General features: G+C 53.6%; 5 protein-coding genes across 5 annotated transcripts; 3 read left to right on the top strand and 2 right to left on the bottom strand.

Annotated features, from left to right (window-relative positions):
• Positions 1-158: 158 nt before the first annotated feature.
• Positions 159-1,787, top strand: AB675_12110 (Argonaute-binding protein 1; the record flags this gene model as incomplete). The annotated part of the gene is made up of 1 exon (XM_018141015.1): positions 159-1,787. One exon carries the CDS (start codon positions 159-161, stop codon positions 1,785-1,787), a length of 1,629 nt encoding a protein of 542 aa, XP_017998416.1.
• A 970-nt stretch (positions 1,788-2,757) lies between these two features.
• Positions 2,758-11,915, bottom strand: AB675_12109 (uncharacterized protein; the record flags this gene model as incomplete). Its single annotated transcript, XM_018141013.1, has 2 exons — positions 2,758-6,664; positions 6,751-11,915. The coding sequence occupies 2 exons, from the start codon at positions 11,913-11,915 to the stop codon at positions 2,758-2,760; spliced, it is 9,072 nt and encodes a 3,023-aa protein (XP_017998301.1).
• A 1,069-nt stretch (positions 11,916-12,984) lies between these two features.
• Positions 12,985-13,755, bottom strand: AB675_12108 (uncharacterized protein; the record flags this gene model as incomplete). Its single annotated transcript, XM_018141012.1, has 4 exons — positions 12,985-13,265; positions 13,314-13,430; positions 13,490-13,603; positions 13,656-13,755. The coding sequence occupies 4 exons, from the start codon at positions 13,753-13,755 to the stop codon at positions 12,985-12,987; spliced, it is 612 nt and encodes a 203-aa protein (XP_017998244.1).
• A 3,643-nt stretch (positions 13,756-17,398) lies between these two features.
• Positions 17,399-23,260, top strand: AB675_12106 (uncharacterized protein; the record flags this gene model as incomplete). The annotated part of the gene is made up of 3 exons (XM_018141011.1): positions 17,399-17,462; positions 17,671-20,109; positions 20,259-23,260. The coding sequence occupies 3 exons, from the start codon at positions 17,399-17,401 to the stop codon at positions 23,258-23,260; spliced, it is 5,505 nt and encodes a 1,834-aa protein (XP_017998300.1).
• Positions 23,261-24,711: 1,451 nt separating this feature from the next.
• On the top strand, positions 24,712-26,780 carry AB675_12105 (uncharacterized protein; the record flags this gene model as incomplete). Its single annotated transcript, XM_018141010.1, has 3 exons — positions 24,712-25,734; positions 25,785-26,347; positions 26,384-26,780. 3 exons carry the CDS (start codon positions 24,712-24,714, stop codon positions 26,778-26,780), a joined length of 1,983 nt encoding a protein of 660 aa, XP_017998323.1.
• Positions 26,781-27,926: the final 1,146 nt, after the last annotated feature.

Below are 27,926 nucleotides of genomic sequence, written 5' to 3'. Positions count from 1 at the left end.
TTTTACCTGTGCCTTCAAATGACCCGTCTCTGTACCGCCCATTTCTGCGCCGTGATACGCTCGCCATCACACCTCGAATTTCGCTCGACAGCCAGCCCGCCCTCGAATCTGAATCTCAATAACCTTGCAATCTAAGTCAACTCCTCGAGTAGCTCGCGATGGCGGTCCCCAACTCTCCTGTTGAAGGCGGACGGGAGGGCACACAGTCCAGCAACCACCAGACCCATCCACAATTTAATGGATCTGAGGCTCTCCAACCTGTGCAGCCACCTCACAGCGAGCTCGCCAGCCACAGCCACGAGGACGAGGAGGGAGAGGACGAGGAGGAGCGCGGCGAGGAGATGACAGTCACAAATCAACCCGCCAGCAAGCGCAAGAAAAAGCGCTCGAAGCCCAAAAGCAAGCGTGGTCTGAACGCCCCAACAGGCTATGAGGAGTGGTTCGCAGATCCTCCGGTCACACCCGAAGTCCATGCCGAAGAGCAGGAACTCTATGCACAAGACATACCATTCATCGAACGGATTCTTACAGCGATCCAGAGATTTGAGAGAACACGAAAGCTCACTCCCACTCGTCGAGACATCTTCTACAAGTATCTAGCATACGGAGGGCTAGATGTCAGCCCGAATATGTTCCAAACAGTTGATGAGGTCCAGAAGAAGGAGATGAGCAAGGAAGAACTGGCCGTAGCTCTATCTCAAGTCTCAATCGGAACTGACAAATACGACGTCGGATCTGAGAACGCCCTGTACGAAGTCGACTTCCTCGGATGCGCAAAAGCTTTCCTATCTCGACGAGCAATCGACATCTGGGGTCTCGACACACGAGACAAGACCGTCGAGGTAACAACCACTCTAGAGCGCTTCATGGACTACCTCCTCCAGCATGATGTATGTCAAGAGTACCGAACCGAAGTGCTTGAGACTCGCAACTTCTGCCGCCAAGCTACCGACGAGCTGTGCGCTTGCGCTGAAGCTGGACGTCAACTTCCAGGTGACTTCAACATTGCCTGCTCAACGCTTCTCGAAGGCTCGTACTCTCGCAACTACGATGGCAAGACATACTGGGGTCCTGAGAGGGACGATGAGTGGAACTTCGTTGGCTTCACGCCAGATATCGCATCTCAGATCATGTCCTACGCCATGGCTGGCGCCGCTCCCGAGAATATCTGGGACGAGTATCAAGGACAGCTCACAGACCCTAACGACGGCTTAAGCGTTGTCCAAACGAAGGAATTCGCCGGCTTCGAAATCACCCACATCATCCCACCCAGCAAGGAGTGCCTCAAGATGTACAAGACCGACTGCAAAGACTACCGTCCCGTTGGCGTAGTCCGCGCCATCCCCTGGACCGACCCAGCTGGCCCACCTGAAGATCTCACCCCCGACGAGCGCGCACAAATCGAAGCCCAGCAGTCCACGGCGAAGAATACAGAGCATGAAGAGTATGTCTTCCTCATCGAGCAGAACATCCAACATAACATGCGTGTCGGTATGAAGCTGCAGGCAACTCTACACAAGGTCAGCTGTGGCATCTGGTTCTTCGATGACTTCCAAAAAGTCTTCCCGCATTTCGATACATTCATTGCCAACGACCTCATGACCGACTACCAGACGCCGGTTTGGTTGAAGGGAAGCGTGCCGTATGAGGAAGAACGAGAACGGGAGCGGCTTCTGGAAGCCGAGAAAGCGGAACCGGAGGCGGAGCCAGATGCGAAGCCGGAGCAGGAACGCGAGCACGACAATGGTCACGATGACAGCACAAATGGTGACGCGGAGCATCTCTAGAGACGCAGAATGAGCATGCGCCAACATTGTTTTGAGGCTTGAGACGGCGGCAATGTTGGGATTGAATGCTGAGCGACAGCCAGCTAGCAGGGGACGTATCCCTCGGGCTTGGTCTTGCCAAGAGCTCCTGACGACACCCTGAAGCGACGACCTCGGGAAACTGCCTCAATCTTTCATGGCTCCTTCCAAAGTTAGAGCATCTTTGCAATTCTCCACCAGGTCAAGAGAGAAACGCATAGCAACAATGGGCAAAGCGCCTCCGAGGCAGAACGTATGAACATCAAAAATGCCTCTTGCAGAAAAGTGGCCTACAAAAATCGTGCCACAGCTTGACCAAAACCCAATCAATCTTCCAAGATTGTCATTGCAAGAACCGCTTTAGCGGCCGCTCAAATCACGACCAAGACGCCCGAATCAAGTAAAGTCCCTCCATGCATGTCCTGTATTGCTTTTGAGGCTGCCCTTTCTCCTGTGTTGGCAGAATAAGAATCCCATTACTACACGACAGTGCCCTCCCTAGCTCAATGATCCCATCGGTCTGTGACCTGAACCGAGAAAGGCCTCATCTCACGCAGTGCTCATCTCCTGGTCGGATCGTGCTTGCGCTATTCGTGCTGCTCCATCCCGCCCTTCCCCTCTTAGATATTCGTATCGTTTCTGTGGCAGTCGTCTTAAGTGTCACATGTTGCAGATCTTCAACTTCGAGGCTCTGACGAAGTCCATCATGCTGACAACAGCCGACTCCCGGGCCATCAGAGGCTTCAGAAGCCGCACGTCCAGCAGCCAGCGTCCCGTCAATGCTTCCCCAGCTCCAGTCGCGCTGCCAGCCAAACGTCTGCTCCTGTACAGCAGACAAAGACAGCGACCTGGTCGCGGTGGAGTCGATCGTCGCCTCACAGTATTGCTCGGCGGGAAGATCCTGCTCCTCTTTGATTGTCTCAAACACACCGGAATGAGAAGCGCTGCGTTCCTAATTCAGCCGACTCAAGACCTTCCTACCAAGCAACAGCACACTCTTCTTTTTTGTCCCTCCCGTCTCGGTCTCGCCTTCTCGATCACCGTTGTCCTCCGGTGCAATACTCTCGCTCCCTCTCCTGGATCTAACACCATCACCATCTGCGGCACCAGGAATGGAAAGGCTGTGACCCAGGTTGCCAAATCTCACTCGGCCCTTCACTGTTTCTCCGGCATTGCTGAGATGTCGACCCAGTGTATCCTTGAGCAGAGATTTGCCCATTGATGCTGCAACACTAGGTGAACGGTTGTTGCTGCTACCAATTGCGGTGTGAGGTCGTATTGTACCAGAAGAGTCTTCACGATCACGTCCAGATGCCGCAGAGGCCTTCCTCATAGAGGACGGGAGGGGCGACGCGGTTCCGGACGCATGGTTCCCGTTCAGTGGCGTGGACGTGCCAGATGGTAAATTGCTGTGAGACCAGCTACCTGATCTGAGGAGACTGCTTGAAGGCGGTCCGAGTGGGAGCGGAGGGCCATGGTGGTGATGGTGATGATGATTTCCACCGTTGGGCGTGCTGGTACCGTTTGTTCCCGCAGGTGAATCGGTCTGGAATGACATGCGCGGCGAGTCCTCTGTCTCTCCAAAGGAGTAGATGCTGGCGGATTCGGAAGTCCCAGAATTGTTCGTGTCGACATTCCGTAAATTGTCCGAGTTGGGTATTAGCGTGCTGTGATTAGCCATTTCTCGAAGCCGCTCCTGAGTCTTCTTGTTGGGTCTGTGATGGGAAAACTTGTTCCCGATGATGGCACCCGTGTGCGATATCAGTGCACGAATGACATCTTTCTTCAGCCGCAGCGCGAGATCGAGATTCGACCACGTCTTGTTTGTATACTCAAGTGTGGGCATGCGGAAGACAAAGTCGTGCAAATCTTCCAGATTCCTCTCACCCTTGCCCTTATATGACAGGCAGACAACGAACGAATCAAGCTTAACGTGTGCCAAAGTCATGTAGTTCGATGCACGAGACAGCATTTGTGAGACATCGTCGGTCGGCTTTGGTGTTGATTTGGTGGATTTGCTTGTGCTCGGGCGGCGGTCGCCGCTCCCACTACGATGAAGATGCCAGCGAGAAGAATTCTCGGGTTTGGCAAGATTGGAGAGGGACGCAGAAGAGCCCACTCTGTTCTGGCTGAATGCTGATCGCAGTGATGAACCCGATGTCTTCCGTATCGGGGTCGGAGGTGTCTGTGAGATCGTTGGATGCGAGCCTGTGGAGTCGAGTCTTTTGAAGAGGCGATGTGCATGTTCAGTGGCTAAGCCAAGACCGTGGTTTTTCTCCTTGTCCTTCTTTTGCGTGTTGAGTCGCCTCTCAGACCGTTGCAGGTTATAAGTCGGCTGCAAGCGCCTGCCCATTGCTCCTGGTGAGTTCGTTCGATGCAATTCAGTATCAGTGGGTCGAAGGTTGTATTCGGGCATTAGAGTACGGCGAGCTTGCTCGCCTTCCGAATCTTCTCCATCTTCAAGCGGTCCCATGTTCTTGACGTTAAGGGGAGAGAAGTTGCCGCTCTCGAAGGCGTTTGATCCAATACCCGGAAATATGTACTCAAACAGACGCTTACCAAGTTCTCGCTCCAGTTGTACCTTAATCGGATGCATTGTGACCTGGAATTCTTCCAAGACAGGTATGCCCGCAATGGCCTCAAGCATATACCAGTGCACCTGCAACATCTTCTCTTGTTCAAAGACACTACCGCGTTTGTGCGCGTCATCGTGATAAGGGCCGATGATCTCCGGGTAGAGGGCTGTCGGAAGCAAATTCCAACCGCGAAGCTGCTGAATCTCCATGGCATTGTGATTTGAGCCATCACTGTTATCAATCCGCTCGTAAACGGCACGGCCGAGCTGGAATTCAAGCAATGGTTCATTCTTGTCGCGCATAAGATGCCACACGATCTCTGAGGCGCTGAGATACCACCTGAGGAAAGCATTTGAATCAGTGTCTTTGCGATCCTCGTTCCGTTGCTGCGATGTGTTTATGGCCTTCATGATGAAGAACAGCTCATCTTCACATGACGCCAGATCCTTCTCGAGGTTGATGCGATCCTCCCAGCCTTGTTTATCCAGATACTTAGCATTGACTTGGAAATGTAATTTGAGCTCTTCGAGTTGTCGTATGCGGTCTTGCAGGCGCTCAGCCATCTCCGGGGTGCCCCGAAGGTCACTGAAATCTGATGCGAGCATAATCTTCTCCAAGCGCTCACTGCGAGTCTTTTCGAGCGGCTCACTGTAGAGCAAGAGATCGAGAACGATGATGTACATGGTGTAATACTGATGGGAATCACAGCTTGCTCGAATGCGAGGAAAGTCGACCCACAGCTGATCCATTCTGCTCTCGGTGCCCAGCGACCTGTTAACATGGTCCGTTTTGCTGCCACCAACCTCTTCATTGTATTTCAGTCGCAGAGGGTTGTATTTGTCGTATTGAAGACGGGCCGAAGTCTTTTGAATGACTCTCTGAAAGCCAAAGGGGTCTAGATGGAAGTCAAACATCGCTTCAAGCGATACCCATGGTGGCCAATCTGATCCTGGCGGGCTGCCATATCGATTTCCACTGTATAGATGCAGATACTTCGCGAGACGCTTCTGGTTTGTGACGAAGAATTGGGCGCCATCCATGTCCAATGCGAATCGTCGCTGCACCAAACCACTCACATCGTCGGACATGCGTGCTTTGTCCATGATTGCCACAATCTTCAATTGCATTCCCTTCGCCGATACCAAAACCACAGATTTCGTGTTCTTCTCGCTTTGTAGCTGTATCTGTGGCGCGATCATCCGGAGATGATAGCTGTTCATGGGTTGGAAATGTTCCGCGATTCCTTCATTGACCTCAGGCGTTGCGGCACCAGTATCCGGGACGTTGTCCACATCCTGGATGTCATCGTCGTTAGCGTTGACAAATTTCTTGCCAACTTTGAGCAGCTGAGCTATGCGATCTTGTATGACATCCTCCTCGTCTTTTTCTTCTGTCGGAGAGACAACAACTGGTTGGCTGGGCATGCTATATCCGCTGCGTCTGCGTTTCTCTTGTTTAGATTTGGATTGCTCTTCAACGATATCAAGGATGAATTTCACAGCCCTTCTGGACATGTAGTACACAAAACCTCTTCGCTGGCTGACCTGGTGGCTGTAACGAAGGATAGTGTTGCGCAAGGAGTTGTTCCATTTCAGCTGAATGTTGTGAATGATGAATCGGTTGTTAAAATCGCTCGCGAATTCATCGTGAGAGGCTGAGAACAAACCGTCGATATCGATATGGGTGCCATCTTGTACGTTAGGCGACGAGTCTGCAACGCTACCTTGAGAGGCTCGATGTGAAGAGTCGGTATCAGCGTCACTCCTTTCACCTGGATGCGCATGCCTACTCAAACGCTTCAGGCCATGCTCGAGGAACTTTTGTTTACTTTCGAGCTCAGCTTTCTGCTGATTGAGCGACTCGTGAGCCTCTTTCAGGCTAGCATCGTGATCGCCATCTCGAATGACGCGGAGCTCTTGCTCGCCTAAGAGGTGATCGTGCTGCTTGATCTTGTCGTTGATGTCTGACAATCGATCCTCAATTAGCTTCATTTGAACTCTGCGAGGATCATTACGTCCAGACATGACACAGAAATGGCTGTCCTCGTCTCCGAAGGGACTTAGACGCGACTCGTCGCCTTGAATGGAATGTTCATGCTGTGTTTGTCGGAAATAAGTGAACCTCGGAGTGAAAGCCAAAGGTAAAATCCTCGTCTGAGGATTGGACTCAGCGGGCAAGATCCAATCCAATTCGACGAAGTCATCCATATCAATCCAACTGAAGTCGTGGTCCGGAATCTCAAACTGACTCATATCGATGTTCGGGGCCTTCTCCTGATACGCGCTGAGGAGGTCCGCTGTAGCCTTTTGCAGATCCTCGGCAGTGGTGCCAGCAATATTAGCCGAAAGCGCCCTCAGGTCTGCTCGTACGAATCGAGCTCAGCCTTGTTGATCTTCATGCCACTTGTGCGCATTTGTTTGCCTTTGGCTTTCGATAGTGTGTCAAAATATTCTCGCCTTTGGTGAAGATCTAGCATGAAGCTGTCCATACGGATTTTGAGACCTGTAGCGGAGACGACATCCTCCTGATAGTCTTCGGCGTCCTTGTGCTTGTAGACATGTGCAAGAAATAGAGGTGATAGCAGCAGGCCATACTTGATGGTTGCCAGATGACGGCCGAATTTCTTGCTCGACTTCTCAGGCCCGCGCCACAGGGGACCTTGGCGAATCGGCAAAGACATAACGCCATGGAATAATGACCACCAATTGAAGAAGTGAGAAAAGAATCGAGGTGTCAGATGGACACTATTGTAACTGTCAGAAGCGGGAATGGTATCCGAGGCCCATTCCCTATCAAACGGGGCAGCCACAGCGACCGAGAGATGTATGTGCTGGCTCCTGAAGCCCTCGAAAGCATCGTATTTTGCCAGATCTAGATTGTGTGCTTGCTTTGGATTTTTGAGAACAATGTCGTAATGGGGTCGGAAGTCAGAAGTTCGAGTGCCATCGTCCAGATCACGTTCATAGACCAGACCTGCCGTCCATTGGACATTGCCGGAGAGCTTCATGATCACTTTCTGGAAAATTGCTGCGTTTCTCGCTCCTCCTCCTGAACTCATGCTGTCGCTTTCACTCTCAGCCCTGGCTTCGACAGAGTGACGCGCCTCATGGCTGTAGTCAGGTATTGCCAAGACATACTCGCCGCTACGGACTGTCATGAACTTCCGAGGATCATCGCCCGAATGTACAAGCCACTGCACGTCGTTCCTCCAGCACATCACGAAACCGGCGCCATATCCAGTCACGACGTAGGGATCCCTAGAGCCTTTCAATCGTAGCTGGACGTCGCCGTCGCCTTTCCAGTTCACAGTAAGCCTAGAATGGAAGTTCAGTCGGATCTTGTCCCAGAATCCTACTCGATCCGAAGGATCAATTTCCGGCTTTGTAAAACTCTCGATGATCATCATCATGTCTTGGATGACGGGCTGATAGGACGTTCCCCACGAGATAGTGGTCGGTAAGCTTGTGTTGATATCAATGACAGGCTTCGAATATGTTTTCGTTGGCGACACTGTGCGACGCACATCGAGAGAGAATCCTGGCACTTCCGTTCCATCTTCGCTACGCTGACCTTTCGGAACGACGTCGACTTTTACATGTCGAATCGATTCCTCATCGCGAAATTCTTCTGCGATCACGAAATCCGAGCGGACTGACCAGCTCGCCAGCCGAGGTGGCTGCCCCGGCCGGATCGCAGGAATGTGCAGAAGATTTAGTGGGTAGTCTCGAAGCATCACTCTTGCTTCGCCCATGTCCAATGAAAGATGCATGGGGATCAAGAGAGAGTACTGCATGTCGTAAGGCATGCCCTTCCCCACTTCGTGCATGAAAGTGGGAAGATCTTGCAATGGGAACGATGGCTTGTCGACCACCAGATGGAGATCACTGATCACGAACATCAGGAGACCTGGTCGGAATGGTATGTCGAGTATCTGCTCGCGCTCGTCTTCATGATGAGGTGCGGCGTCGGCCCCAGTAAACATTTTTCGCACGTTCTTAACAGTGTTCTTCTGGGCGAGAATCATCCAGTCGATACGTCGCTTCCATGTCCTAGCATTGTGCTCCTGCAGTTTCTGCCATGCTTCGTCGGGCCCTACTTTACTGGTTCCGGTGACAGCACAAGTACCATCTCTGTCATACCTGATTCTGTTCTGGGATCGACCTCTACGCCCTCGGGAGGTGGATCGGGCTCTGGGTGCTCTGTCGTCAAAGGAGTCAGCGCTACGCCTTCGGTGCGGCGTAGAGGAAGCGCTGCCTTCTGATGTCCGGGGTCTGCTTCTAGAAGCAGCCCTATAGCGTGAGGTGCCGCGACCAAATTTCTCTTCATTGAGTTTTCTTAACTTCAGCTTGTAAGCAGCTTCTCGAGCGAGTCGCTGTTTCTGCTCCACGCGACCGATATGGTATATCATGCCAAGCTTCCATTCGAATGGATCGTCTTCCAGCTCGAACAAGAAGGCGCGGGCCCGGACCGAAACGCGAGGTACCTTTACCGGTGATTTTGGGTCTTTGTGGAGTATGTACTCGTTAGTGCGGGTCTTGAAGCGGTGCTGTAACTGCTCAATGGACTTGAAAGTGTTGACAAAGTTGTCAAACACTAGGTACATCCGCAGTGAGTGAGGACAGCACAGCCTGATGAAATCAGCTGCCACGTCGATCGAATGGTCCTCCACAAAGCCCTGACTGGTCTTCTTCTTTGAGTGGCGCAAATCGGCCCGTAAGTTGCTTAGAGTCACGATGCGTGCCCACGCCTTCTTGATGTAAGGTGACTCGGCATGCAAACGAACCAGATCTGATCTGAAGAAGGGTGCAGACCATCTGTGTCGACCAGAGGTCAGGTTATACGCTTGCAGCATCATTGGCGGATCATGAGGCATGTTCAGCTTCACCTGAACGTAGTTCACCTTGACATCGATAGTTGTGAGCTCAATCTGTCCACCAGAGGAGAATCGACTGTGAGGCGCATCCAGCTCACTAGCCTGCGTCGAAGGCGCTGCGTTCTGTTGGGCACCAGGAGACCCTACGAAAGCATCCTGCACAGCGGACGCGGCTATACCAATGGAGTAAAAGCGGTAAAGCGAAAATTCCAGCAGCACTGATCTGACCGCTGAGTGCAGATGGAAGATGGGACTCTGGAGATCCCGAGAGGTACTACAGGCAACTTCAAATCGCGGAATTGATAAGAATGCATCCGGCTCCCATCGATCCTGACTTTCAATGATGAAGCCTTCGAGTTGACGGCCATGGACTGTCAAACGTCGACCATCCGTCGGATCGCTTGAACGAGCTCCACGAGACGGTGAGGTCGGGGGCGAGAGATGATGTATGTTGGAGAAAGTCTCCTCTGCGCGGACCGATGTGCTCGCTTTCCTTTTGCTCACGGGGCTCTTTGCAGATTCCGCCTGTTGAGAGCGATAATCAATCGCCCACGACTCTAGTTCGAAAGCAATTCCACGGGTTTGTGTGGATATTGTTCTGTCAATGCCTGCGGTTTCCATGCTGCAATTCGAGCCTTCGAAATGGAATTCGAGGAGCCAAGATGGCAAACGTCTCAAGAAAGCGGAATGAGATCCTTTGGGTCGAGGGCCGAGTTTTGTTGGCTTGGTGGTGCGTCGGAAGTGCCGTACAATGTTGTAGATGCCTTTTATCACCTCCTCCCGGACCATCAAGATTGAGAAGTCCTTCAAGTTGGCCGAAACAGTAACGAGCACTTCAGTCGACGCAGAGATATTGACCTTGACTTCAAGGAGATCCGTCACCACGAGGTTATGCTTCTGACCGGACGCAGACTGATAGTACAGCTGGTGTGACACGAGTCTGTAGTTGGCTGCTAGCGAGTACAAGAGCTCCCCAGCGGCTGAATGCGAGGACTCCACATCGAGGGTCAGCGAAGATATGGCGGATATAATCATGTCGAAGTCGCCCTGATGCGCGTACTGAGGGTCAGCCACGGGGAGCACGAAACGGACAACAGGCTCGTGCACCGAGAACTTGATGCTTGCTTTTGGCAAGAGCTTGGACACAAGACGGTGCCGGTTCTGAACAGTAGTAGGACTTTCCGAAGACTGCGCAGGAAGCAGAGTGAGCAACCGAATGATGTGCTGAGGCACCAGATCAACAGATGGAGAAGTAACCACCAGATTGGCGAAGAGAATGTTCTGGTTTCGTTCCGAGATGTCTTGCTCTTGGGCTAATGTCATTGTCTTGGAGGGCAGAGTTGTCCGAATCGTTGTTGTCGCCATAGGTACGTACATGAGCTTGTGAGACTTGCTTTCGTCCTCGTCTATGGTCACCGATAATGATACAGCGGCAAGAAGTGCCTGGTGGGCGACGTCATCCCGCGCAAAATACATCCGATGAGCTGGAGTATTATTCTGCAATCGATGCAGGTCGATGCCCAATTCGTGAGTGACGAGATTTGCCATGAGGGGAAGGTTCGCCTGCCGCAGAGATTCGAGCTCTTTCGAAATACGAATGAAACTCAAGCCGACCTGGATTTCTTGGACTCCTCGCAAGATCGAACCAAAAAACTCCTTCGAATCTGCGACCGTCTGCACGATGGAAGCTTCGCGACTTCCAGGGTTATCTAGCTCGTGCACCACATCCTCAAGGGAGATCTCGTGGACCGGACTCGTAGGACTGGTAGGGCTCGCAGGGCTTGTTGAAGATCGTCTCAGGGCCGAGAAAGCTCTCGCTTCTTCTTTGGCTCGCGCGCGCAGACGCTGATTCCGACGTTGAAACTGTAGGATGTCATCGACGGGAATGTAGAGGCGTCCAGCCTTGAGAGCAATGGAAGTGTCCCGCAAGCCTTCCTTGTCATGGTAGATGAGACCATGAATGTTGATAGTCATGCCGTCCAAGACCTCGACTGGCTCATTTGCACCGACTCCCAGCAAAACACTCCGGAAAGTGAAGATCCATTCTGCAGGTCTCTGCTCACCCAAGGGGTCCTTCTTGTGCCGGAAGAGTCGAGTCCTGTCAAGAAGCTTGCGCCTAGTATGTACCGCTGCTGTGAAGCCTGTTACATGCACCTGGCCCGCTCCAACGACTTCGAACACCGTGTCGTCCGCGCGGATATCGACCATTCGCAGCCATTTGATTTCGCGGTGCAACCGCTTGATGCGCTCTTTGGTCTGCGTAAGCTTCTGCCATAGTTGTGACCTGTCCTTGTGCGTCTTCGATTTGGGTGTCTTCTTCTCTTGGGCCTGCGGAGTTCTCGGACGAAACGAGAGGAAGCCACCGGACTTGGATGAAGGACTGTCGACGGCTGATGGATCGAGCGAGATCTTCAGTTCGGTGAAGACCAGACTCAGCCAGGTTGGCTGCGCGAATGTTGGGCGGTGTAGACTCAATCCCAGACCGCGCAGGTCGACCCTGATGCCTTCCCGTGGCGAAAACGAGATATGTCGCAGACTAAAGTAGCCTATGCGTTGCACAGATATGCCTGTCGCGATCCTGATGACGGCAAGCAAGACAAACGACGACAGGTATGCGAGGAACAGGAAGCCAGCGACCTTTGTTCCATTGATCAAGGCCATTGCTGGCTGGCGGGTCTGTTCTCAACGCACGGCGGCGAGGAGGAGAGGGCGAGCCCACGGTGGGCTCATCTTTTGGGAGATGTCTGACCGTCGCACATGGCACTCGTTCATGTGCTCTGATCAGCTATGGTACGAGACTTGCGACCGTGTCTCGAGGCAGTCGGATTGGTCTCAGTTGTGAAATGCAATCACTCGACAAAGAGAATAGCGCTAGCTCGACACGTTAATCCGAGCGCGATCTAAGCAGAGCAAGGTTGTCGCATTCCAAGATGAGAACCAGCACACAGAGCTACCGTGAGATATCGAGGACCGCGAGGAAGGCACGAAGAAGTATCTTGCCACAGAGATGTGAGGAAGCTCTTTGCAACCAAAACTGATAACAACCTTGGAAGGATGCGGGCGGATCGCAGGCGCCGCACGGTCTGTGCATTCACAAGTTCAAGGTTGCGAATGACACCCGCAGTCAAAGTTTAGGTGGGGTCTGCAGGCGGAAAGCCGTAAACCAAGATCCGGAGCTCGATCGTATATTATTCCAACCAGTGATACTGTACTGTGCTTCCTTCTTATTGCTACGCTCTCACTCAGCATGCCCCAGGTTTGTAGTCATGCATGTTTTCCGCCGTTCTATCTCGTTGCCCTAATGTGTACACATGAACCCTGCCCCCCTAGGAAGTCTGTCGTCATAGTATGAGATCAAGATCAAGATCAAGATCATGCATCCACGGTTCTTCTGATGCAGTACAGCAGTATGGGGACCCGGCCCAGATCCTCGCTTACTCGCACACTCGCAGATCATCCGGTGGTCGACCGAAGGGGCTCTCGAATGCGAATTGCAGCAGATCTTGCACGTCTGGTCATCCATTGACCATTTTGACCATGTCTGCCTTTTCCGGCCGAGTCCTCCTCGCGAATTGCTGTCACTCTTGACTGTCCACTAACTCACGCCCACATGCTGCGGCAACAAGCCGATATGCGTCGGAGGCTGTCATGTCCAAGGGAGGTACGTCAATGGACAGGAGAGACTGTGTGCGGCAGATGTTATTCCATGTGTCGAATCTCGATCATGGGGTCAAGTCGTAAGCTGACTTTTTTGACTTTGCAATGAACCAATCTGCGACTCAAGCGACGAGATCTCGGCATCAATTTTCGCGATGCGTTCGTTGAGAATGCCTTCATATTCGTCATCTGGCATGGATCTCAAAGGTATGAAGCGGCTGTTCGCCATGCGTTCCAAAAACGGCGTCCTGTCTGGCGTCCGGCTATACCTGTTATACAGCGTATCGTAGCCTAACTGGGAGACTGCACTGATGGTGCCTATCAAAGCAGCTGTTCTGAAGCGGGTCGATTGTTCTAATCTTAGTTTTAGCATCTGCGTCACGGCCGACGAGCTTCACTTACGCCAAGTGCTGGCCAGGAGACCAGAGAGAGCACCAGCCGTTCCACTTGCCAGAGTCCGAACAGAGCGTTTGTCCCTGTACTCGGGTGGGCAGGCAGCTAGCAGACAGCTCCGCGCCACTGTTCATCGATAAGTCCATGGGCAATGCAGCCAGTTCGTGACTATGACGGTTACATACATATAATGCTGGCCCCGTAGTATGCACTCTGAACTGTTACCGCCCCCGTGAAAGCCACAGGCCGAGGAGAATTGAGTAGTCCATAAGCACTGCCTCCGACAAGACCAATAGCACCTAGTTCACAGTCATTGGCAATAAGAACATATGATGGGATTTCCACACTTACCAGTCCCAAGCCCGGTGGCAATGGCAGGTAGGAGGAAGGAGCGAGCGTATAGGTCGAGCTTCGTTGCCTCCATTGCTTTGTCGGTGGCCGTCACTGCCATCTCAGACGCATTCACCTCTTCTTGGCAGTAGAGACTGCGTGATCATCACGACATCACATCAGAATGTATCTAGTTTGGTGTGGTGAAGGCAGCAAAGAGATGAAAAGGCGATCAGAGGCCGCCGGGACTCGGACTATGTGAAGTCTCAAACGGGTTAGGGCAAGAAATCTACGACCCGAATTGCCTTGTGCGTGCGCCCATCACTTGTCGATTTTCTGCCACTACTTCAGACTCGCCTGTGAGTCTAATCTGCCAATCGTCTCACCTTTACCTTGTCCAAGTCGGTCGCTCAGCCGACCGTTGGAACTATCTTAGCTCTTTCTCGCGATCGAATGAAGCCTTCTACTCGCGGGCGTGGGTAGGCGGCTGAACGAGAAAATCGTCGCAATCATGGGTAAGCCTGGCCATCGACCCTCGCCGACCGCATCGTGCGCCAACGAAGAGCAAAGCTAATTTGATGTGCAGCGCCGAAGAACAAAGGCCAGAAGTTGAAACTAGGTGAATTCCTCGAGAACCAGGGTACGATAGCCAAATAATTCATCGGGTGCACGGCCGGACTGACGGGAACAGATTATGGCTCGTGGGCAGATGAGATGGAGGACATGCCTCTGCCATGTAGGTCTTTCCAGCCAAGCTACGTGTGTCTGTACTAAGGTCAAAGCAGCCGCAGACTCACGTCCATCCTATACCACCGAACGACGCGGCTTCAGCTCCACGACGGGTGGCTTTGGCAGCAGTACTGGCGGCGGCTTCGAACGCAGCTTCTCAGGCATGTCTATGGTCAACGCTCGTCCGCCAAATTTCACACTGACTTCCTCAGAACGCCGAACAGACGGTTACTCCGTGCGCGAGCAACTTCCCCTTCCGAGCGCGCCTCCCTTCACTGCTCACCTCGCCAATCTATCGTTCGAGGCGAACGAAGACAATGTCAAGAACTTCTTCCAGGATTGCGAGGTCAAAGAGGTGCGCATCGTCCGCGACAAGATGGACGACAAACCTAAGGGGTTTGGATACGTCACGTTCGAAACCCTGGATGGCCTCAAGACTGCTTTGTCGCTCAGTGGTGGCAACATTGACGGCAGAAATGTCCGTGTCAGTGTAGCGGAACCTCGTAAGCCTCTGATTCCTCTCCGTTGACAGAAGGCTGACACTTCGAAGCCAAACAAGGTCTTGACCCTGCAAGGGATCTCAGCGACTGGTCTCGGAAAGGGCCTCTGCCCGATCTACCTAACAACCAACGCCGAGTCTCTGACAGGCCAGCTTTTAATCGTTTCGATGACAACAGATCGGATGCTGGCAGCGATCGTGGTAGCCGACGTGGTTTCGAACCCGCTGGTGACGGGAAAGTCCGCGACTTCTCGAATTGGGAGCGCAGAGGACCCCTCCCTGGTCCACCCCAAGGCACATCTTTGCGTGACGGAGGCAGACAACCGAGCAAGAATGGCCCCGACTTTCGCCATGGATCACCGTCATGGGGCGAGGGACGCTCACAGGATGGCTCTAGGCTCCAAGGCGTGAGTTCGACAAGCCCGTCATCGAAAGGCAGCCCACAGCCCCCGAGTTGGACAACGAGTGGAGATCTAAGATGAGACCGGATCCTCCAGCCAAATCTCCTACACCCGAAACTAGCGCGCCCCCTCCCCCGACCAGGCGTTGGTCCAGGCGGCCGGCCGCGACTCAATCTACAGAAGCGGACAGTGTCTGAGGCGGACCCCGCAGCGAGCCCATCTGCTGGCACAGATTCCAAGGCCAGTCCCTTCGGAGCCGCTAGACCTGTGGACACCGCAACGAAGGAGCGAGCAATTGAAGAGAAGCGCCAAGTGGCTATTCGAGAGCGTAAGGAAGCTGAGGATAAACTCAAGGCAGAGAAAGCAGAGGAGAAGAGGCTGGCGAAGGAGAAGACTGATGCTGAAAAGCCGGAATCTCCAAAGCTCACGAAAACAGCCTCGAAAGGTGAGCTTGAAGAAGAAGAGAAGCACGAGAAGCCAGCTGGCCCAAAGTTTGATATTCTTCGCAGAGAATCTACCAACGACATGATTGCCGAGGATGAACAGGAAGAAGCCGTCGGACCAGAGGTTGACAGAGAGGTCAAGCCGAAGGAAATTGTCGTTCCAGCCAGCCAGGCCAACGGCGGGTCATGGAGAAAGGCTGGTCCAAAGTCTCCCGCTCCTGAAACACCAACCACAGCAGAAAATCTAGAGGAGGACGGCTGGAGCACCGTCTCGAAGCCGAACAAACAGCGCAACAATCGCCGTGGGGCTCCGCGAGCAATCGCTTCATGAACAATCACGCGACCTCACGACTCTCGTGGAGACCTGATCGAGCTTCGATTGTACAGTAGGAAGAACGAGACAGTGGCGATGTTGCGCAGCAAGACAGCCAATTCATCTCCAGTCGAGTTGGTCGTCAAACTCAGCTCCCTTTCGATCTGAGCCAGTCAGGGCGCGAGCAAAAGCAGAATTTATTTTGAAGGCGTCGGGTGTGCCTCACTGATGAAGGACGAAATATGGCTGGTAGATCACGTCCGAGATCGATTATTCGTGCGCAGCTTTTCTATTTTGCTGTATCTCGATTCGCTCTCAAAACATCAATAGACTGGCTGAGATAATTTTTCAAGTTTGCACGTGTACTTTACGTTCGTTTTGTGTGTTCCTGCTGAGGTAGGTCGGTGAACCACTGGCGTCAGTCTGCGCTGCCAGTGCGTGCTGATCGATCCTGCCAAAACTATGGTTGTGCTCTTGCTCCTGCTCTGTTCGTCGCGGCTGCCATGGCTCCTGCTCAACTCCCACTTAGCTCCTTCCGTGGCTTCAAGTTCTCGTGATCTTCTTTCGCTCTGCTCAACACCACACACTCACCGTACTGCATCCTCCGTAAAGAGATCTATCCTTCTTCCGTCCTGCATGCGAGACGTACTTATCTTCCTTCGCCCTCCTATAATCACACGATCGCGCGACTCCTTCCTGCCATTGGGTCCTACGATCGCGGGTGATCCAGCTCCTGCTTCCTGCCATCGAAAGCATGTAATATCATACTCATGCTGCAAGGCACATGTAGAACGTGAAGCAGAGCTATAGCCTGGAGTGATCCTGGGCCCTCGCCCGAAGTCCGACCTAGACACCGGTTCCAAACCTCGCAGCACCTACCTGACCCGACATAAGCCTCTGCTCCCAGTACGAGTTGTCCGTTGCACGCACCCGAGGAGGTCTCTGTGTCCCTGACGCTTTGACTGAGGGGAGGCCGCGATACATATCTAAATATGATACCTCCTCTCGTGGTCATAAGCCGTCTGTTGATGCAGCCTGTATGAGTGTCTGTTCAGACATGTGTCCGCACACAGCCGCTGTGTGAGCCGAGTAGAGGTCGAAAAGAGCATGCTTGACATGTCGCTAGTTGTACGGTCTCGAGTAGTAGGTTCGGTGGAAGTCAGGCCGAAGGCAAGACAGAGTCATCCCCAGGTTGCCTTCACCTTGTCCAAATGTCATGCCAAGACTTTTCTGGGTTGTCTCGATGTTTGTGACTCTGCGCCCCACATCACCTTGCCTCGAATTTACACACAAATTGAGCACAAGAATTGAGCATCGAGCGAGCAGACCACAAGCACGACTTTTTCGAGTATCGCAATGACGCCTGTTGAGTTAAAGTCATGGAGAAGAGCTTGGACGACCTGATCGAGTTCTTGCTTGAAGAGTTAGCGCTTTGTTCTCTGGGTAAGAATTCCTGCACTGATCATCGCGAGCGACACCTGTGCATATTGCAAAAAGTCCCCACCGAGAAGGCGCCGTTCGACCCCAGCCGTATGGTTCATCGGTCTTCCTGTATGCCATTCGCGCAGCACACTGAACGTCCTTCCTGCTATTCATGGGCCATTTTGCTATTCTCATCGTCGACGATTCGTGCTGATCACGTGAGTCATAGGTGCGAGTGTCTCGGACCTCATCGACGCCATCGATTCATTCTACGCCAAAACCAGGCACGAAGATGTATCACCCCAGGTCATTGACGACAATTTCGTCTGTAGTGTCTATGAGTGGTTGTCATCTCACCGAGACATCACAATCGGTCAAGCAAATCAACAGACCGGCGTTTCGCTACACAGCTTGATTGCAACGGGCGTCCCCCTCAAGGAGCAATCTGCTCGACTGCCACGCATATTTGTCAACGATGACAGAGTCTATTGGGCAATCTGCGGCCATGAACCAGATGAGAAGCGGGTGTCCCGGTCCGAATATAGCCTGTTACTACATATCGCAGCAGCTCGGTCGGACGGCATTCTGCAAGGTGAGCTCTCTCGAGTGGCAGGCCAGGACAAGCGCTCCGTGTCGCAGTGGACAGACTCACTATGTGCAAAAGGCTATATCATCAAAGAGACAGAGATGCTGCAAGGTCATCCGACATGTCGCCTAACGCTACGTCGGTTCGCATCGCCGACACAAATAGCCGCAGCGTCGCAGCGAGATCTAACCCCTGATGCGCACTTTGAAGATCTTACTGTCCAAAGTGTTGTTGAGAGAGTCATTGCCGTATTTGCGACAGAAAAGCTTGTCGATGCTGGCGAGCTTGCTACCACTGTGGGCACACCGGGCGAGGATGGCCAGAAAGCATTGATGAGGATACTCCGAACTTTTGTACGATCAGGGTACCTGAAGAAGGTCAAAGCTGCGCTTGGGGTCTTCGCTCATACCGGAGAACCGAGAACCTGTTATCAACGCTTACGGGATTTCGAAGAGAATGACCTGAGTGGCTTTGCCGACAGCCCGACGCCACTTGAAAAGACGATCGCCGAGATTTCGGATAAGCAGGAGGCGCGATACCCTCCAGATATAGAGGAGACCAACGAACACAACGCCGCACAATGGAACCAAACGGACGAGGCTTCACGGCAACGTCCTGGATCACACAACGCATCAACAATGGACGAATTCGGATTTCCCCTCCTTGACAGCAACGAGTTGCTGCATGACGGTGGTGCCTCGCTGTCTGTCAGTGCTCAGACCGCCAGAGCAGAGGATCTTGGCACTGCTGAGGAGTCAGTTGACGAGCCTCAACCTAAGCGCCAGAAGCGGAGACACAACACCGATGATGACCCTGCTTTCAAGCCACGAAAAGAGCCCTCGCGTAAGACGCAGCGCACATACAAGCGTCCCGAGACAACCGTCATTGGCCGACCAAGGAAGTTTCTACAAGGTACAGAGAAATTTTGGCAGCATCACTTCTGGCATGCACGACTGGAGGCGGAAGGAGGCTTCGCTCCTGAAGCTGGACGGCGTGGCGGAACCGCAAGTCATCCAGCTGGCACTGCACTATTCCAAAGCCGGCCGGATCGCTTCGACGAAGTGCTCCTCCTAGCTAAGCAAGCTGGTCTACCTCTACCACGAGAGAGCAACGACATCTCTGAAGGTTGGGTACGTAGGACACGGGAGGTATTGGAACGGAAACAATCCGGCGCCTATGTCACACCTGTTGGCATGCATCTGTCTCGCGTTCTACACAAGGCGCAGGTCATGGTGGTGAAATCGAGGAAGCTTGGTACTCTAGACCTCAGTGACCAGCCACAGAAGGTCTACGCATACCGCTTCTTGGCTTCGAGCGCTGCGCACAGCTATCAGAACTGGCGGAGGTTCCCTGCCACTCACGCAGCGACAGAGAAAGACAAGCGACCTATGCCGCGCAAGCTTGATATCGAATATCCTCCCGACATCCTTGCAGCTCTGAAGTCTCAAGAAGCCAGTACTTTAGACCTTGGCGACCGACCACCCAAAGTCTATGCATATCGTTTCCTAACTTCCAGCGCTGCGCACAGCTATCAGAATTGGCAGTGGTCCGCCGCCGCTCACAAACCGCCAAAGAAAGGCAAGCGACCCGTGCAGCGCAAGCTCGACGTCGAATATCCACCCGACCTGCTTGCAGCCTTCGGCAAGGTGCCGAGAGCCGGAGTCTTCTTTGAGCTCGTGAAGGAGCCATCTACCCCTCGAACGACAGAGCCTGTGCGTCCGACTATTAGTAAGGAGCAGTACGACATGCTCATGGACGAAACAGAAGTAGACAGTGATGTTGAGCAGCGTCTGAAAAAGAAGCCCGTGAAGGCCAAACGTGTGAAGTCCACGCCTGGTGCAAAAGCCCGTGCCAAGTGGCAATCGGCAACTGTCACGGCGCTAGTTACTCCCGTGAAGGCTGTGAGTAGGGAGCAGCCTGCGCAAAAAGTAGGCACCGGAAAGGATGCAGAACACGTGCCATTCGATGTCAACGACGATGATGAATGGAGGTCCGATCGATTGCCTAATACTGTCTCGCCATCGCAGCCACATTCGCAAGCCAGCAATGCCGTCGAACAGCAATCCCACGTTCGAAATCCTCGTGCGTCACAATCGCATCGATTTGTCGAGCAAGTCATCCATAGGTCGTCCTTGCTTGAGTCTCGAAGGCCATCAAGCGCAGGCGCCCGACACAAAAAGCGGCGGAGTCGATGGAAGCTAGCAAAAGTTCGTCCACTGGATCTCCAGCAGTCAGCATCGATGGATCACCTCACGAAGTCGGAGAAGCCAACGATCGACAGGAACATGTCCCAGGCGATCAGCGTACTTTGGCTCCCGTGACAGTGATCGAGACCGAGCAGAGTGGCAAAGACCTGGAAGTCGACGAACCCCATGAACGCCTCTTCGCAATTGGGACACCAGCCGAGCGCACTCGGAATGCCAACGACGAGTCAACCTCAGCAGGCGGAGGGAATGATGGCCACGACGGACAGTCTGCAGAGTTTGCTGCAGCTCCTGAGACGCATTCGACGTCCCTTCTGAGACCCCTGGCCCCTCGCACCGGTCCTTATCAGCCTCCCACGACCCCTCCTCTGATCCTGACACCTCCTGCTAGTGATACAGCACTCGAGCACAAGCGTGATTCGTCGCATTCGCACGACTCAGAAGCAAGTTCAGAAGGGCCGCCAAAGAAATTCCGGAAGCCAGGCACACGCTCGCAGATTGACGATGTCAAGGAAATTATCATAGAGCTTCTAAGGTTGAACGATTCAGTGGGACCGGGCTGTCATGTCACCATCAGACGTTCATCTGGTGCAATGTGGATGCAGCGTGGATTCGCAGGTCTACCAAATCTAACCACGGCGAAGCGTGCTATGGATCGACTAGTGGGAGCTGGAGAGGTCAAAAAGCACACCTTCTCGTACCGTGATCAAAGTGGTGCCACATTGACCAAACATGTTCTTTACCTTCCGACTGTACCGCTGGCTGATACCCGGATCGAAGGCCTCAAAGCAGCAATGTCTCAAGTAGGTAAACAATACTACTTCCCAGATGTATGGACCGATTTCGAAGAGAGGTCAACGAATAAGATTATTCGTGGCTCTGATGATATCTTCGGCACAGATGATGATGTAGAGGATCAACCAGATCCTCCCAATGCGGCGCCGAGAAAGCGACGTCGGCGCACAAGCTCTTCGCGAAGCCGAGGTGGATGGGACGAAGATGCCTCTGATTCCGGAGATTCGATCGTGAGATCCCGGCGTCCTGTCTTGAAGAAGTTGAAAGCCGGTCCAGCCACATCATACGTGACTCTGAAGCTCAGGGGTCCTGCGCAGTCATCGAACCACACAGGCATACCAACAAGCCGAGAGTCCAGCGTCGGTTCATCTTCAGCGAGTGTGGACAGCACTGTACACCCAAACAACTCTTTCCTTACGCTAAAGGTCGGTCCACGACTCGCGAGTCTGCCACAAGTACAGGAATACAATGCAAAGCTCGAGCTTCCGGATCACCTGAGGTCGCCTGTTAGGCCTATCGCGATTCCTGAAAGCCCCAAGCGGCGCCGTGCTCCGAGGCGGAAGACCGAAGATCTCAGGAAGGATGTCTTCAGGAAGGTGGACTTACCGGACTCTTTGTCCGAGTTATTGCGTGAGCAGGGCGACGCCCAAATAACATCAGAACATGACCCGCCGCTGGATCAAACAGCAGCATTCTTCCGGACTGTTGGCCTGGTGGCAAAATGGGAAAATAGGCTGGCCGACAAGCTGACCACAAGCAAAGTGCCATGGTGTTTCATTAACCATACCTGTACCATTGAAGACAGTCCTTCGAGTCCTCCGGCCTCATGGATCCTGCTGCGGCCAACCTCTGATGAGAAGCTTGCGGAGCAACCAACATTGATCTTCGACTCATGGCCCCCTTTCGCTCAACAAAGACTGCGACTCGGTCTCTCATTGGGCTTGGACTCTTCAGAAGCCGCAATTCTGGAGACTGACGGCCGTGTAACTCGTCAAGCGACCGGCTCACTCAAGAGGAAGCGTACATTCGACTTCTACGAGCATGATATTGCGCCGCTGAGTAAAAAGAGATCCCGGAAAGACGTGGATGCGGATCCGGATGCGGATGTGGACGTCGACTTCGAGTCCGAGCCAGAAGCACCGCGCGAGAAGCGCCCATACAATCGCAAGCCACGAACGGCCGATGAGATTGAGGCGCAGTATGCTACGCTTCTATCCAAAACATCGACCCAAGACATTGATCGCATCGGTGCATCTGTCACACTGGTCAGCGTCCTCGCAGGTGGCAGGCAGCAGACCATCGAATGGAAACTAGTCGATCGGCTCAACCCTGGTTCACAGCTCTCATGGATCAAGCCGCGCTGGACAGCCATTCAGCACCTTCACGCCGACGGCTTGTCGACGCTTGCCACCAATCTGCGTTCCAGGTACCTCGAGGCTGTCGAGGATGGAAGCGCTCCATTGATTGACCCATCAAACCTTGCTGAGAGTGATTGGGAGGATTTGTTTGAGTGGATGCAGTCGACACTGTCCAGTTTCGTCATAGAGAATGCTCTACCGTCAACCAAGGCCGGCTTGGAGGAAGAGTATGGGCTGACTTTCGATGAGCCAGCGCCCATGAGTACAGCGACAGTGCCTAGCCACAGTCTGCGCAACTACGAGCGCGAAGAGCTTGTCAGTGGCGTCTCGTTTAGCACACAGAAGCAACAGTCCCAGCCCACCGTCGACATAGTAGCTCAGGCCCGCTCAATGCTCCTCTCCTCACTCGTGGCAGCGGCAAAGTCCAACAGTGCTGAATTGCGCTCAAACGTAATAACAACGCTGTCATCCCTCTCAGCCGATGAGAACGCCCGCGAACAAGCCGTGGCTTCAGCACTGGTTCAGCTCCAAGCCGACCGCCTTGTGGGCAAAGCCGACAGCACTGTCAAACGCAGTCCGACCCTCATCGAGAAGCGAGAGTTCACATACATTTTGACCACCAGATTCTCGGAGCAACTGGGTCAGAAACGCGCCTATGTCAATCTCGACCTCCTCAACGACGCAACGGCATACAAACTCGACGTTCTGGATTCAGCCTTCCTTGACCATAATGGGCAAGGCTCCCCCACTGCGCCCACTCCACCCCCAACATTGAACATCCCAAATCAAGCAAACACCTCCAACGGCCAAATGCTTGCCCTCCTCAACCTTGCACACGCGGGCATGCTTTCCATACGCCCCGGAAAGGCTCTATGAAGTCACGCTATGGCGTTAGTTGGGAGAAAGTCGGCTATCAGACGCGACAGATTGATCAGGCGGATTTGGGCTTCGATGTGGAGATCGTGCCGACAGCTACATACCAGCATGGCTTTCCGACCAGCATCTCTGCCGTACAGGAGCTGTCAGAGTCGGGCGACCTCCAGCCGCCGATCGAGGGCAGCAGCGAGACTCACTGGCCCGTATGGCGCGACATGCTCACGGGCGGGCTGGACCGCAATCTGTGGGACAAGGTGCTTTCAGCGGTTGTAGGCATCGTGCACCTCCGACCCGGGGCACCGAGCACGGAGATTCAAAGTCTGCTCGGCGGCTTTCTGACCGACTGGGAGGTCGATTTGGTGTTGGGATGGGCTTTGAAGTGTGGCTTCGTGAGGAAAACAGTTGCAGTCAATGGTGAGGATTGGACTGGGCGAAGACAGGACGGATGGCAAACGGAGATGTTTTGGTGGTGGTGCTGCTTTCGCCGGGACATGTGATGACTTTTGCGGCTGGCAGCTTTGCATGATGGTATGGGAGACTCAGACCCAAGTAGCGGTTGTGTGTAAATTAGTTAATTCCCCTGGTAACGGATGTACAGAAGCATCTGCTACAGCAGGACTAATCCAATGATGTCCCTCCAGTCATCGTAACATGATTTTCGGGAATTCTCCGATGGCGCTGATGGAAGTCTACGGCTCTAGCAGCAAGATATCTTTGGAACGAAACCTTTTGGAAAGCCTCTCCCATCATCGACGTCCATGGGACCTTGGCGCGCCAAGACTGGTTTCACCTGGACAGTCATCCTCTCAACACCTCAAGTCGATGTGCGTACTATCAACCTAGGTGCGAGCATCCTCGGGATTGCAGCACGGGACCGTGATTCTCTCTCTCTGTTGCAGCTTCTCGGTCCTCTCACATTCGGCTTTGGACGAAATGGTCCTTTCGCCCCCTGATCGCGCCTCAACTCCAGCACCGCAGCATGCCTTATCCTTCACCGCGATGTGGGGAGCCTCTGCTGATACTCGCGGCCTAGCTGGACAGCGTCTTGCCCACACACTTTGTACATGTTGCGGAGATATCCATGTCCTTATCTCTCCAGGTTTTCACTTACCAAAGTTTGGAGAGCGCTCCTTCCTCATCCAGAGTGTCGGGGCGGGATTGCCTACAATTGCCAAGCCGCTGCCCAGGCGATAACGACCAACGTGCAGCTTTGATGTCGGTCCAATGTTGGCCAAGCCCATCCCAGCCTCTCTCGAGCCGCACCAAATGATCATTCAGGTACTCATACATTATGCTAAGCCGATTTTTGCACTGTAAACTCCAAACTCGGTCGGAGAAGTTCCCTGACGAAAGAACTCTGCCACGTGGGATGATGAGTTGGTATAAAAGGAAGGTCTTTGCACAGGTAAGCCATCCCAAGTCCGAGCAGAGGTGACTTGTTGGAGGGCAACATGGCTTTCTACAGATTGCTGTTCAGTGTCGCGGCCGTCGTCTCTGGAGTCCACGCCTTACCTGTTGCTCGCAACGATGAGGTCCAACGTCTATCCTCGGTTGGCTATGGGGACATGGTCTTCGATCTGGGCGGGACGCCATATCTTGCAGTCACTACAATTCCTTCTGCACAGACGACGGGATGGACTGGGTCGGGACACGTTCCTATGGCTGTTATCAAGACCGACTCGTGCTCGCCTACTGCGGAGGAACTTACGGCACTGGTTACCCAGTACCTGAGCTCGGATGATGTCTTGTCGGAGTCTTTCCTGCAGGCCATCTACGTTGCGACCACATGCTCTTCTGGCGCGACATTAGAGAGCTCGGCCGTCTCTGGTCTCATGTCGATGGGTTGCAGCACGATTCTGGCAAGTCCTAGCTTCGCTGCTTCCGGTGCGATGAGTGTCGAAGGTCTCGACCAGCTTGAGCCAGGTCCTTATGTGGCGAGCCTTACTGCAAGTGGCGCGGGACTGTCAATGGTCTACCGACTGTACGAGGACAGATACCGGACATTCATTTTTGGAGCATACCCAAGTCCAAATGATGAGAGCACATACATGCCTTTCCCTGTCAACGTGGCCAAATATCAGGATCCTCTGATTCCGGTACCGTCCAAGATCTACAGCTGGTCCGATCCTCGACCTTTTGCCGGACTTCGTGTCTCTATAAAGGATCTGTACGACATCAAAGGCTTGCAGAGCGCGGGCGGCAGCCGCGCATGGGCTTCTATCACGCCAGTCGCAAACGCAAGTGCAGTGGCCATCCAACGTATCATTGATCTTGGGGGTCATCTCGTGGGCAAGCAGAAGACCGCACAATTTGCCTCCGGCGCAGACCCCTGGGACTGGTATGATGTCCAATACCCTTTCAACCCTAGAGGCGACGAGTGGCTCACTTGCTCTGCTTCGTCGTCCGGCGGAGGCTGCTCGATAGCCGCTTACGATTGGCTGGATCATGCCATTGGAAGTGACACTGGCTCCAGTGTGCGCAGGCCAGCAGCAGTATCAGGCACGTACGGCAACAGACCCAGCAGGGTATGATCTCACTGCAAGGGGTACAACCCCTAGGCGCAGCACAAGACACAGCCGGTGTCTTCGCCAGAGATCCCCACGCATTCGCATACTTCGCAAAGCACTGGTACACCCCCTCCCTTCACCAAGACTCCTCGATCAATGGTCTCGAAGCACTCAACGTGCCCAGCGAATCACCACTCCCACGCACCCTCATCTACACACCCGAATATCTCCCCACTCGCAATCCAGCCGCCGACACCCTCGTTCAGTCCTTCATCACAAATTTAACCACGCTCGTCGGTCTCACAAAACAAACCGTCAACCTCACCGCTACGATCCTGGACTCCGATATTCAAGCCGTGAGGAACACTTCCTACCGCAACAACGCCTCCAGCCTCCTAAATCAATACACCCAGTGGACCGAAGTCGGCCGACCACTTGTCGACTTCTGGGCCGAGAACTACGATGGCCGCTTCCCTCCCATCGACCCGGCGCGTCGCCCAGGCTGGATCGCCCGAACCCAGGACAACACCACCTCCGAGATGTACACGCAAGCGCTCGCCATCAAGCGCTCCTTCAGCGAGTAGATGAACAATGACATCCTGGGGCTTGGCTATAGCTCCGCCTCCCCTGCCAACACCACGACGGCAGAGAAGTGCGCCAATTCTGGCCTCTGGCTGTACGACATTGGCACGGGCGGCTTACCGTCTTACAGAGAAGAAGATCTCATCGTCGGCAACTTGGCTACTGGGGCAGCGACGTACCTGAACTATACTCCCCCCTACACAATAACGTCTGGGGTGAATTTCTGCAGCTTTGCGGGCTGTGCGGACTTTACGGTGCCGATCGGGCAGGTTGAGTATTTCAGTAACGTTACGCAGGTAATGGAGATGGTGCCCGTGACGTTGAGTTTGGTTATGCGTAGGGGTTGTGATTGGAGTTTGTTCGCGCTCATCGAAGCCCTGGCGGAGAAGGGAGGGTTGAGAGCTGTCAAGACCGGGCGGGAGGCTTTCTGATGTCCGACGCCCACGATCACCGAGATAATCGTTGACGGACGACGGGCAGTCCCGAGTCCCGACGACTTCGCCCATAGCTGCTCAGCGCATCAGAAAAGTATGGACTCGTCGCAGCTTGCCCAGGTCTTTCTCGCCTTGACGCTCAGCATAAGAGCGTACGGCCGAGGAGCCTGAAAAATCGCTGCAGGAGTAAAGACATGGCGGACGTATTGCACTCCCAGAGGGTGCTAGATAATGGCTGCGGCCGCGATGGTCCTCGACGGGAGGCCAATCTGGGCCCGTGATTACCGCTGGCCCCCTGCTACAGTAGCAACGCCCACGACATTATACGATGACGTCACATAAGCAGTCAGCGGGAACAAGGTCTGAAACCTGGTCCCAAGACATTTCTCGGCGGCGTCAATCTTCAATCTGCTTGCCACGATTGACCCAATGTCCACGCAATCACAGAAAGTACTGCATGACTTCTAGCAGTCGCCTTCGAGCCCGGTTATTGATGGGCACCTGTACATTTGTACAGTGGTTGCTGCAGTGCCTTGATGGCATAGGTTCACATGTCTCATGACAGATTTGACCCCAACCACAGGTACGGCTTCGTCTTCAACGATATCCGCCCCAACGGGACAGCACGGAGACCAGGTTAGTGCCTCGTGTGCTCGGAAAACAAGACCTGCTTCAACGGCCTTCCAGCTTCTGCTTTACACGAATTCATGCCATCAACCTGTCGCCCACGCTGCCGGCCACGCTGCCGGCTTCCAAGATTGGGTTTAGCAAAATTTGCCTTGTTGACGAGCCGACGACTCCAAGCCTCTTAGCCCTTCTGGTCGACGCGTATCCTCGCTTGTTTGCCTTGCGCGTGCCACGAAGCCACGAGGATAGTGTGACGTAGGACGAAAATCATGGTAATCTGCCCGCTGTGCCCTGCCGCAGCGAAGCAAACAGATGTTCTGGGACCAGTCACTAGTGTGCTAAACAGCCGAGACAGCAAGATGCGCAACACAGCCTGGGCATTTACCCACGGTTTGTACACAGACGTCAACAGAGCACCAGGTTGTGGCCCAGATACAAAACCTGCTTCGTTCTTTGGTCCTGGGGATGATCTGGTTTCTCTTCTCTTCATCTGTACATTGATATCTCCTCCTACGC

Source organism: Cyphellophora attinorum (assembly GCF_001299255.1).
Source record: "Cyphellophora attinorum strain CBS 131958 chromosome Unknown Contig19, whole genome shotgun sequence".
NCBI lineage: Eukaryota > Fungi > Ascomycota > Eurotiomycetes > Chaetothyriales > Cyphellophoraceae > Cyphellophora > Cyphellophora attinorum.
The sequence above is the reverse complement of the archived record's forward strand: the minus strand, read 5'-3'. Positions and strand labels throughout refer to the sequence as shown.